Source organism: Odontesthes bonariensis, chromosome 10 (assembly GCF_027942865.1).
Source record: "Odontesthes bonariensis isolate fOdoBon6 chromosome 10, fOdoBon6.hap1, whole genome shotgun sequence".
Lineage (NCBI taxonomy): Eukaryota > Metazoa > Chordata > Actinopteri > Atheriniformes > Atherinopsidae > Odontesthes > Odontesthes bonariensis.
The window spans coordinates 25107399-25119793 of NC_134515.1; the positions used below are offsets into that span (position 1 = coordinate 25107399).

At 41.5% G+C, this 12395-nt stretch overlaps 1 protein-coding gene across 1 annotated transcript; it reads right to left on the bottom strand.

Moving 5' to 3' along the window:
* Positions 1-3649: 3649 nt before the first annotated feature.
* Positions 3650-8002, bottom strand: LOC142389785 (dual specificity protein phosphatase 7-like). The gene is made up of 3 exons (XM_075474882.1): positions 7271-8002; positions 6101-6529; positions 3650-5314 (listed from the first exon to the last, which is right to left on the bottom strand). The coding sequence occupies exons 1-3, from the start codon at positions 7638-7640 to the stop codon at positions 5013-5015; spliced, it is 1101 nt and encodes a 366-aa protein (XP_075330997.1). The 5' UTR covers positions 7641-8002; the 3' UTR covers positions 3650-5012.
* Positions 8003-12395: the final 4393 nt, after the last annotated feature.

Here is a 12395-nt window from a genome sequence, read left to right on the forward strand (position 1 = left end):
CACAGATTAAATGGCAAACAAACATCACTTTATTCTTGGTCTGGGTAAGTGCAGGCTACTGTACATCACCGGATGGTGAAATTGGCCACCAAATTAGAGACTTCTGGTGATAACAGATGGCTGCCTGGATCTGCCACAAGGATTCCATGTGGCTCTGCTGTACACACGACCCAGTATTCTCATTTTCAAAGCTCACACTTCTCTTCTGCCTCAGAGAGCAAGTCTTTCACAGAAGATTGAAGTGTCACAAGAGGTCTGTTTTGAAAAGATAGGGTATCTGTTGTAAGTTCCTGAAGTGATAAGGTACTTCCTGCTGGATGGCTTGAATGTCATGTAGATATCGTCTCTGGTGACAGTGCTGCAAATAAGATTACCAAAGCATGAGATTTGGAAGTTTTTTCTTTAAACAACTTGTGGTGATGTTTATTTTCACAGAGTAGTGACAAACCACCCAGTCGAGCTTTACTAAACTTCTAATTAAAACCTTCCTCTACGTCTACGAAAGCCAGACTTACTTTATACACGGCTCGTCCCCTTACATACGTGGGGAAGTATGAAGGAAATGCTTGCAAATGTGATTCAAGAGTTCTGAGAATCAACTGGCAATCCCCATATAACGGGAGATGAAATCCCTGGCATGATAACACATACCAGTCCAGTATAGTCACACATGGCACCATGAAAGCGTGACCGAAGGCTATTCCTGTTTTTCAGTGCAACCAAGAAGAAGGTACTTAGAAGAAAATGAATTTTTTATCATCCGAGCTCACAAAGAAATTAAATGAAATAAGCATAGAATGGGCTCGTGTATAGCTCTGTGTGTGAATGCTCAGCCATATAAATACAGACAGCATGGCTCAGAGGACAGCACAGAAACCATGATGTCATCCCCTCCTCAGAGTCATGATATCAGAGACAGCATTCAGCCAAATACTGAGATTAGGATTATTCTCTGCGGCCCTGAACATCTGCTGTAGTGAGACCACCGGGCGTAGAAATCCCTGCAGTGAAGACGGCAGTTATTCACATGAACTTTACTTCCCAAGCAGCGTAACTAAACATACAGGGAACAACAGAAATGCTGGAGATGTGGAAATGATTATTTTACTGGAATAACAAAGTGTACTATGTAGTGAGACTTGAACTGAATTAAAAAAAAAAAAAAAGAAGCCCAGCTCCCTCTGTTATTGTGCATCAGAAGCAGCTGTGAAATTGCTGTCAGTCATGCAGTGTGCTAAGTATTTTAAAATAACCACAGCAGGTGTGAACCAGCTCTGGCTGGCTTCTGCACAGCCTCAACACCACACACACAAATATACCAAAAGCATGCTTACAAACAGGCACATGCCCCCACCCCCATGAGCTAATATACAGTCCCATCTCGAGCACATCTGCTTTCCCAGCAATGACTGCTGAGTAAGCACTGCTTCGGCCTCTGCTTCCCTTCATGTGTGATCATATCAGGGTGGAAGAAATAAACCACTTACAGTACGTGTCACACAAAACATAGGCCTGCTGTGGCGGGGGGGGGGGGGCACAAAAAGGTATCTGTATTTTCTGTGTGAAATTTAGATACTTCTCAATATACTTTAAGTTCTGTGATTTCTGTTTGCCTGAGCAGGCATGAGTTTTCCTCTGATTTTTATCAGCAACTTGGGACAGGAGTAAGCAGGCGCTGATGGGGCCTCACACATACATCTCTTAAGTAGGAAGATGAACACAAATTGATTTGTAATTACAGTATTTAAGTGTCTAATTTTTAACTCACAGGTGAGCCTTTCAGCATGAAATATTTGGCACCAAAAGGAGCTGAATGGTTGCTTCCACAAGCGGACATCTAGCCTACACTAAAGCAGAGGCTAAATGTTTGTAAGACTCTACTGTGTGACAGCAATAAAAACAGGTAAGTAAAACTGTCAAACTATACAATTCATGAACCTTTGCTAAATTACAGCATTGCCACTGTACTGTCGATGTACAGCGTCAGTTACAGATAAGACCTCTATGATTAATGGTTCACTCCATCAGCCCCAGGCACTGAAGCTACCTGTTGCCTTATCGTAGGTGTCTTTTTAGATCTAATCATAGGTTTGCCCATCAGGTATGTTGCTTGCCAGGTTCAGTCATGTCGGAAGACCCATCATTCAACAGCGTTTTTTTTCATCGCGACTGTGTGGTGTTACCAGGCAAGTCTCTTCACGCAACTTTAAAAGTTGAAGGTTTCACTTTTAGCCTGCTGCGTAATTCTCACTCCTCTGAAAAAGAAGTTTTAGTGCAGCGTGTCAGTCATCCAGCACAGTGACAGTTATTATACTATAAAATGCTGCGCAAATCACCTGCTGTCTATTGCTTCCATCAAAATTGTTGTTGTTGTTTTTTTTTTCAAGGAATTCCCTGCATTTTTCTGTCATCTGGCAAAGAACAAACGCATATATCTTTTAGACAGGAGATAAAAACTTCAAAGAAATTGAACATTTAAGGACCTGGTTGGACACGTTAAGTTGAATAAACACATTTCCTCAGCAATTTATTCTCTGTGTTGTCTTATTCTTGAGGGAAGGGACAATGGAAGTACAACATTCTTTTGGCCCAAACAGTATCAAAAGAAAACGTGTAACCGGTACACTACATTAAACGCCACAAAATCCTTAAGTCTTTTAAAAAATTAAGCAATCAGGCGACGTGATGCAAACCTGTTACTATTTTTTTTCTCATATCTACACCTTACAGTTTTTTTTAGCCCCAATCCTCATCGTGTTTTTGTCAACTGTCTAATTTCAAGTATATATTTCAATGCAGACAGTGACTGACAGCCAAGTCAATAGGAAAAAAGTTCTGAAAAAATATTGGGATGGATGGGACTTGAACTTGGATCTCACGTGTGACAGCCTGTGGCGTAACAAAACCGATCCCTCCTACCTCCTCAAAAAGTAATGTTTGAGTTTAACATAGTTGCAGAACGTAGACACGTTCCACTTTGCAATGTTTTTGGAGCCATTAGCTATAACCACATCCCTACCTTTTTCCAGAGAATGGTAAGTGTGTGATACGGCGTGTATTCGTAGCAATGCTTGAATGTTAATGTGTAAAATGTTGGCGTGAAAATTGTTAAATCACAGCAGAAAAATCATCCGGATACTGTTCTTTAAATAGCAGCATGGATGTGAAGGTGCGAGGGAGCTTTCATTTGCTATTTTTTAAAGGAACCGTATTTGCTATTGTACTTTTGTCAATACATTTTAAAAGCACAATAGGCAACAGAATAACTGAGAATAGAACCCTTCTACAGGCTATTGGCCAACGCTGAATTTAAATTGTACTCTCGCCTAACCCTTCAAGTTGCAGAGAGCCGTAGGAAGTCTTGTATCTGTGGTGGAACAAATGCTGTGTCATCTTCCTCTTCCTTTGAGTGCTGTTTGAGCGACTGCTACTGGGTGTGTCTGCACTGTGGTATTGACAGATCTGGCCTTGTCACTTGTCTTTGTGTCAGAGAGGCTGTGGGAGACAGGAAGTCCACACCTACAGCACGGGGACCGGACAGCGCAAAGTGACAACTTGCAGTTCTCAGGGCACCCTTTGGTTATGACTCAACCACAAAAAACACTTTTGTTTTGTGAGTGTTAACGAAGACAAACAAATGATGCTCAAGTAAAAATATACAATATATTTGAAGTATAAATTTGTACAGAATGCCGTGGACTTTTAGCTTTATATATGCCATACATTAGGGTCCAAATAGGGTCACTTCCATATCCTTCATGATCTACAGAAAATGTCCCCCATTACAACCACAAATTAATGCACATCTTTACAAAGATACCAAACAAAAACAGCCCTTGGGTGCACTTTAAGAGGCCGAGATGACTTACAGGTGCCTTGTAACAAAAAAAAAAAGTATTCCCTGAAAATGTCTCTTGCTGAGGTAAGAACACACACATCGAACTCACTTCCTTTCACTTCCTCTCACGCATCAAACTCATTCATTTGTTCTGAGATGAGACTGGCAATAGAGAACAGCTAATTACACATCCTGTCTCCTGTGACAGTGCCACAAAAAGGAGTAGCTGCAGGCTGAAGAGTGTCAGAGTAAGAAAATAAGGTGGACCATTCGTGCACACCTTTCAGCTGTGGGAATAGCCAGTCCTATAACATTTTACCTCAACGTGGTAACTGACTTTTACTGACAGTTCTGTACTAAGGAAAGGCCAAGGCCTCAGCAACAACGGGCAATGATGCAAAGGTTACAAAACAAGGTCCGTGGTGGAAACATAATCTCATGTAAATAATGCAGTTATAAGCAGTAGAATGTTCTGCAGGGGCTTTGTAAATGAATATAACAAAACTATGATATTTAGCAGAAAATATCACAGTTCGAATACATACATAGCATTGCCCACTAAAGCTTGTACTTAATGACTATTAATGTTCAGATATTAGAGAGGGTATTCTGCGTAAGAGCACAAGAAAAAAAAAAAAAGCTCTCTGTGGTGACAGCAAAAAGCCATCAGGAGGAAAACTATACAACAATTCAAGGTAGGATGAGTATAGTAGCTTATTTCCCTCAGCTACATTAACAAAACATCTCTGATTGGTCCTCAGAAAACATTCTGTCTGGCCAAAGACCATCAAGGCGGCAATATTCATAACCAATACAGAAAAAAAAAACATAGAAATATCCATTTTACAGCTGGTGAATTAACAAATAACAGTCATAATCCAAGATGTAACAAAGAAGCTGTGAGATGTCACATGATCATTATCTAATGCCATGTGTGGTGGAAAGCAAAATTCTTCTTTGCGTTAAGATATTAAGGCATCGGGACGGGAGCTTGCTCTCTGTTCCTTTAACAGATCAGTTTAGTTCATTTTGGTGCAGAACACTGTGACTGACTTACTGCTTGTGTCAGCAACTTAGGCATCTGACAGGCTCAGAAAACCTAAGCGACACCACAGGAAACAAAAAAAGAGAGGGAGAGAGAGAGAGAGAGAGAAAAAAGCTGTCTTATTGCTCCCTATGTGGACTCGAGATGAAAAACATTGTGATTGGTCGGTGTGGTGAAACAGAGCGGCTGCTCGCTGGTGGAGCGGTTATCGCAGGGAGTGTGACGCCCCAGCGTCCTCTCAAAGTCCAAGAGCTGACCCATGAAGTTGAAGTTTGGCGAAATGTTGGATTTCTTCCTCTTGACGAGGTCATAAGCATCATTCAGGGAGAGGTTGAGTCTCTGCATCAGGTAGGCCACCGTGACTGTGACCGAGCGGCTGATGCCGGCCAAGCAGTGGACCAGGATGCCGCACTGCTTCGATCGAGCCTCATCTGTAAGAAAAAGAAAAAAGTGTGAGAAGCCCACCCTTCAGATCGTTTCAAGCAATACTTTCCAGCATGACGATGCTAAAAGTTTCACTATAGTAGTCGGCGTGATTCTAGCTCTTGTTTGATGGAAAGAAGAAGAAAAAAAAAAAAAAACATCACCTTGTAAGCTAACTATAAAACAGTTGTCAACTTAAAACACCAGAATTGAACATAACCCCCCGGACAGCGGAAACAACATTTCCTTCCTCAAACCACCCCCGAACCTGTCAAGAAACTCGTTCATGTCACACAACCCAGCAACCACCAAACAAACAAGAGTATGGCTGCGGTTTCAGATGCAGCCATACTCTTGTTCAAAAGCAAAACTTAAACACCATGCTGTAACGCTGCCAAACGAAACGACAAATAAAAGTCGTGTTCCTTCATAAGGTTTTACAAGCTGTTGCTCTGAATAGAAAAAAATAATGCGTCGGCATCGTGCCAACACGGAGCTTTGGCCTCTCGTCTCCAAACCTATACACATATCTCAAAGACACACATGTTTGTTGGTGAACTGTTGTGTGATCCCTCACTGTCAAATTATTAGTAAAACTGATAGATTGGTCAATTATTTAACTCACACTTCACCTTCAAACATATGAACAAAAAGAAGCACATTCCACTTGGACTTACAAAGTTTGAATTCACATCACTGTCCTTGTGGAAAGGCATGCACACAATAAAAAGAAACAACAACATCTCATCTGTTAATGGCGTATGTTCACCTAGGCCAGATGTTGATTTACTCACCAATAAATGATATTGCCTCTGGAAAGAACTGGGACAGGTTCTGACTCCAGTGGTCCGAAATAGGGATCTGTTTGTACCTGAAGTGGCCGTCGTGCTCAAACATGTTGGGGAGATTGGGTGTGACATTCAGGATGTAGGTGATGTTGTACTGTCCCAGCACATCTAGGTTGGTGGAGTCTTTGGCGCAGCCTAGGAAAAGGTAGGGTAGGATTTGAACAGGGAAGTCAGGCTGATAGCTTGGGACAGGGCTCTCCTCGGACTCCGTGGCACTGCCGGGCTCTCGATCCGACTCCCCGTCGGAGCAATCCGAGCTGATCCGGAGATTCCCAAAACCAAGAACGGACATGGGAGGAGAGGAGCTGGGACAGGAGCTGTCCAGGAGGGTCTCGCAGTGCTCTGGGTACTCTGTGTGGAACTTTACAAAACCGCCTGGAAAACAGCCAAAACCCAACAATGTGTTAACAAATCACATATAAACGTTTACATGATCACCTTTTAAGGGGGACAACTACAGAATTGTTTAATTTAATAGTATTGTAACAGCAAAAACATGGCAAGTATTGAGGCTGAACTGTACGCCCCCCCCCCTCACTCACTCTCACACACACACACACACACACACACACACACACACACACACAAACATACACACAACAAGATCATTCATGAAATGCATGTCTGTTCCTGCTGGAGCAAAACATGCCGCAGCCATTTTGGAATTTTAATTGAGAATCTCAGTAGTGACACAAACTTTTTGAACAGCCTTCAAACCGTAACTCCGCAGCATGGGATAAAACCTGAGCTCATAAGTAAGCAAGTGCAGCTCAATAATGATTTAAAAATTTTAAAAAAAGTATAAACAGAGTTTTAATTTAACGTCCAAAAGTTGACATTGGTACCTGCAAAACCCACTCCCGGGGAAAGTCAGCTTCAAACGTACAGCTTCTGTACCGTTCAAGTCGAGTCATTTAAACTTTATTTAAATTTTTTTTTTGTAATGACACCAAATGTGGTATCAATGCGCCAAAACTCCTTTGGCGTGAAACGTGCCAACAAGAACATTCATAAGCTACCTATCCATTGTTATACACCCCATACAACCAATCTTCCAAACGTAGTTTCATTGTATTTCGTTGTTTCTTCGAATACATTAAGAGGAAAGCACGTTACCTTCCAGATAGTACGCTTTACAGCCGTCTTCCCATAGTTTCTGAAGAAGTAGAAACAAAACCGACGCCGGGGCTCCACTGTCCGGCCAGCCCGCGGTGCTCTCATCGTACAGGACAACCGTGTCCGTCTTGCAACGTCGTAAAAACTTCTCCTTGTCCTCTTTTTTGGAAATGATAGTCTGAATGGGTATGTTGCCCTTTTTGAACCTTCGGAGCATCAGCCCCGTCATGCCCAGATTTATGGCTGTCTCTATGTGGGATGATTCATGAAGCTCATGCGAACGGCAGTCCAGCAGGAGCAGAGAAGTGCCCCCAGACTCTAACTCGAGTTGCAGCCATTCCACGCTTTTACTCGGCGTCAGATTAGACATATCGTACTCATACCACGCCACATGCAAGCGTAAACAGTTAGTCCATCAAGCGACGACAACAAGCCACATTTCAGCCGACCCAGAGGAGAAGAGTTAAATGTTGCCCCGCCAGCGCATGGCGATTCTGCTTGAGCGAAGAGATTTCCCCTTTTTCCTCCTGTCTCTTTCCATCAGTCAGTGAGTGCGACCTGTCCGAGAGAGCCGAGGATTCACCGGAGACCCATCGATAACTTTGATTGAAATGTTTATGTTCAGTGGCCGGTGATCTCCCCCGTCAACTCCAACGTTTTTCACATCGTACCAGGGTCCAACGTACACATTCTCGGTTTACCATTCCGACGCACGGGAGCCTTTTATTTAGTTGACAGAAGAGCAACTCAAGAGGGAGGAGTTTGATCCGATTTAAAGTCACAGCAGAAAAATTTGAACAAAGTTTACTGGGTCCCAGTGAAGTCTGAACTCACCAGAACTGGAGGATGTTTGTTGCACTGCGACTGGGGTTCATTGCGACTTTTAGGGGGATTGTTGTCACATCTGACTCCCAAATGTTTTCATTTCCCACCGAAATATTCCATTAAGAACCTCTATTCTACAATGACAGGGAGGTTTACACTGTTACATTTGGAAGGATAAGTTACACAGCTGAGGGTTGGAATTGCATGTGCCCATGTAATAATGCATTATTACGGGAATGTTTGTTAAACAGCAAAACTCCCCAGGGTTTGTGTGGAATTTTCTTGAGCACTTTCATTATGAAAAGGGGAATTTTCTCCATTTTAGTGGGCTGTGTCAGGCCACACAAGATGCAGATACAGAATTGTTAAAGTCCTCGCAGAGTTTCTTTTTTTTCTTTTTTCCCCTTTTTTTATGGTGTCATGGTGTCGGTGTGTTCTCTGACAACCTGAGTAGGTACAACAAACACCCGGAACGTGTAAAAGCGTAAGTTGGTCCACAGTTTACCACTTTGATAAAAAAAAAAAAAGGAAATTTCAAAACCATGACTCCGGGTTACACAATAGATATATGCATACGTCTGTCTTTTATAATTGTGACATCCTTATGTTCTGCATTTCATAAAACTGTCAACTACAGTGACTACATTTCCAAGGCTCCCAAAGCATCTTCACTTTCCTTTAAACATTTTTTTTTTTTTACATTTTACATGAACTGAAACTGTCACAAACGTGGCATTGCGCAACTAAAGTTGTTAAAAAAAAAAGCTTATTGATCAAGATATTGATTGATATAAAGCTATTTCAAAATTTCTGCACCTTTACTGTGACTCTGCTGTGGTTTTGATATCTGGTCAAATGTACATTAGCCGTTTGCTCTGAGACTGGGGCTGCTCCATTTTGTGGTTATGTCATCCATTAAGTGTACAGAGGCTTTTCATCACTATGCAGGTCTTTCTTTATTCTTGTTTTTTTTATTTTTTGTCACATTTTGATCATCTTGTACAACACACAAGACGGTCACGTATGTTAAATATGGGTCATTTTGTGCAACTGTGTAGCTATTTTGACACTTTTATGGTCCTTTTGTATTTCTTTATTTTGGTTAATATTTTTCCTTTGTGATGATTTTGTATATTTTTTCTATGCGTCTTATTTTAGTGTGCTTATTACATTTTCTGGGATAAGGCCACAGCCCCATGGCTGCTTTGAACCTGGTTCAGTTATCTGTCCGTGACTGTAAACCTCTTTGAGCATATTGTTTAATATCGAAATGCAAATTCTCTGATAATGACGATTCTCAAATCAAATAAAATCACTAAAACACATGTGGGGCAAATCTGGAAGATACAATCTCCACCATCCATCATTCAGGGTGAGGTGTTAGATCGTTGTGCGTGTTGTTACAGAATGTTTCACTATGGGAGGATGTCATTTTTCATCACAATAACCTTATCGGATTGGACTCACCCCTGAAACTGCTCTCTTCCTCAATTTTCAGGTTATTTCTAAGGTGAAGTCTATAAAGGAAGCTCTCTCTCGCTCCAAAATAAGTTGGATTTTCTTTCTTTGATATAAGCACATGATTTTCATGGTTCATTGATGACATGCACAATGATGCAGGAGAATGGTGAACAAGGAGAATTAAGAGAGTGACAGGGAAAGAGTAACAGTGAGGTGCTTGAAGTGGGAATCCAGCCGTGCAGCTCATCTGTGGGCCCACGTGAGAGGGGGGAGACACAGATGTGTAGGGCATCTGGATTAACCCTGAATGACGAATGGAGCTCGATCTTCACAGACGAGCCCTCTCAGCCATTATTTGATGACAGGACAACAGGCACCACATCACCACACTACACTTCACCACCATTTTAGCACATTCCCGCAACAGACAACCTCCACACAATTACCAAGGGTTTAAGAAACAACATACACACACACACACACACGCACACACACGTGTACACACTGCCCCCGGATTGTTACTCCTGTTGAAGTCTCCTCCAGGAAGCGTAGGGGTGTTGGACCGGTCCTCAAACTTTCTGTCATAAGGAGCTTAGAAGCCCACATGTTTTAAAAGAAAGAAAGAAAGAAAAGCGATAAGAGATGGAAATGTTGTGTAACAATGAGATAAAACAGTGATCAAATAAAATTTCCACACCACATTACAGCCTTTTGTGCTTTTTTTTTTTTTTTTACTAGATTTAATGGACAAAAAGGGCAAATTCTGGTTGAAGTGAAAGGTACACCTTTTCTTTATTAAAATACTCCAGGCGGATAGAGCTGCCGTGTAGGACCATCTCAAACATTTCAGACTAAATCTGTCCAAATATATGAACGACACTCACGATTGAATGACTGACTGCTTCTCTTCCATCAACACTTTAGTTACACAATTAGCTTAAAGAAATGAGCTCATACTAACTCTCCCAGACTGAAGAGAGAAAACATAGTTGCTTTTCAAAGGCCCAGGATCAGGTCAACTGCTGCTTTGAGGGCTTTCTCGCATGTGTGGCACATACACAAACACACTCCTGTCATGTGCAGATGCATAGTGGGATGAATTAAGAGTTGAGACAGATGGGAGGAGACCATCCGCTTCATTGATGTTTCCCAGCATGTGGGGGTAATATGTATATATATATATAGCTAATCTTAATAGACTACAGACATAGACATAGACTACAGCACAGATAGTGTATAACATGAATAACAATATTCAAATAAAATGATTAGTCAGTTACATTACAGGAATAACCTGTTTTTTTCTGTACATATTGTCTCTAAAGATTAATATCCTATTTGGCATGTCTGCTACACTGAAATATGTTGTGAGGTACAACAGAGTGCGTCTGCTGCAGTTTAATAACAACCAAAGTGGTCCTCCACATTATCAAGATAAGAAACACAATATCCTGATACCCTCTAGTGGTTCATGAAAAAAGCTGCTACACTAGTTATGAGTCATCAGCACAGGAAGGAGATGTCTGATGTCATGGCCTCACAGCTGCAAATGGAGGGCCCAGTATGCCTCCATGTGGCCGATCCTTGTATGCTACAAAACACATTTTATGAATGAAAAGCCAGATGACCACAAATCTGCCCATAAGCTGTTTATACGCACAGAAGAACATTAGATTTATGTTTGATACTATCTATCCATCCATCCATTTTCCATACCCGCTGAATCCGTCGGTCGGGTCACGAAGGGGCTGGAGCCTATCCCAGCAATCATCGGGCGAAAGGTGGGGTATCTTTTAATTTATATGGACTGTTTCTTGTTTTTAAATTCATTTAAATTATTTTATTTGTTTCTCTTTATATTCTTTTATGTATTTTTAATGCTTCTTCCACTCCCTGCTGCAATGCTTTTATTTGATGTAATGCACTTTGAATTGTTTCGTACATGAAATGTGCTATACAAATAAATTTGATTTGATAGACCCTGGACAGGCTGCCAGTCCATCACAGGGCCACACAACCACACACTCACTCCTCAGGACAATTTTAGAAACACCAATTAATCTAACATGTATGTTTTTGGACAGTGGGAGGCAGCTGGTGTACCCGGAGAGAACCCACGCATATACGAGGGAGAACATGCCCACTCCACACAGAAAGGCCCCAGCTGGGAGTTGAACCTGGAACCTTCTTGCTATGAGGCAATGGTGCTAACCACCACACCACCGTGCAGCCCATGTTTGATACTATTTGTTGCTATATCGGTTTTAAAGAGAAATCAGGTTAACAGAAATACAAACAGGATTGTCTACTTTCAGGTGTGAGACGGGGTCAAATAAAACTGCTCATGATACTTACTTGTTGATGTTATCTCGGAATCTGAGTGACTTAAAATGAGTTTTGCAAAACCACCTTAGACCTAAGTCACAAACCTCTTCATCAACTTGCAACTGTCTACTATAAAAAGGAACCGGTGGCACATTCCATAACGTGTTGTAACCCTTAAAAGATGTAATCTCTTTCCTGGGAGTGCTGTGTGTCACGAAATAGTTAAGTCATAAGAGCAGTATGTGCAGCACATTTATTGTAAGATAGCTACTTTTACTTCTGTTGTATGCCTTTTCATTTATTTATTTCAAATCATTTCCTCTGTACAGCACCTCTTCTCATTGGTTATTTTTTAAAGTGCTTTATAAACAGTTGGATTGGATTGGATGAAAATGCGAGAACTCAAAGAGACATGGCTGCACAGTACTGGCGATTTAGTAATGCGAGTTTACTTCTTGTGAGAACTTTGGGGCTGTCCGACTGATTCATTGCAAATCTGAGACTAAATCAACCA

Bases quoted from the DNA above. Each gene is read 5' to 3' on its own strand.
- LOC142389785 (XM_075474882.1), bottom strand. From the start codon at position 7,640: ATGTCTAATCTGACGCCGAGTAAAAGCGTGGAATGGCTGCAACTCGAG. The intron at 6,530-7,270 runs GTAACGTGCTTT...GCTGTTTTCCAG, and splicing joins TAAAGCGTACTATCTGGAAG to GCGGTTTTGTAAAGTTCCAC. The intron at 5,315-6,100 runs GTGAGTAAATCA...TTTTTCTTACAG, and splicing joins AGAGGCAATATCATTTATTG to ATGAGGCTCGATCGAAGCAG.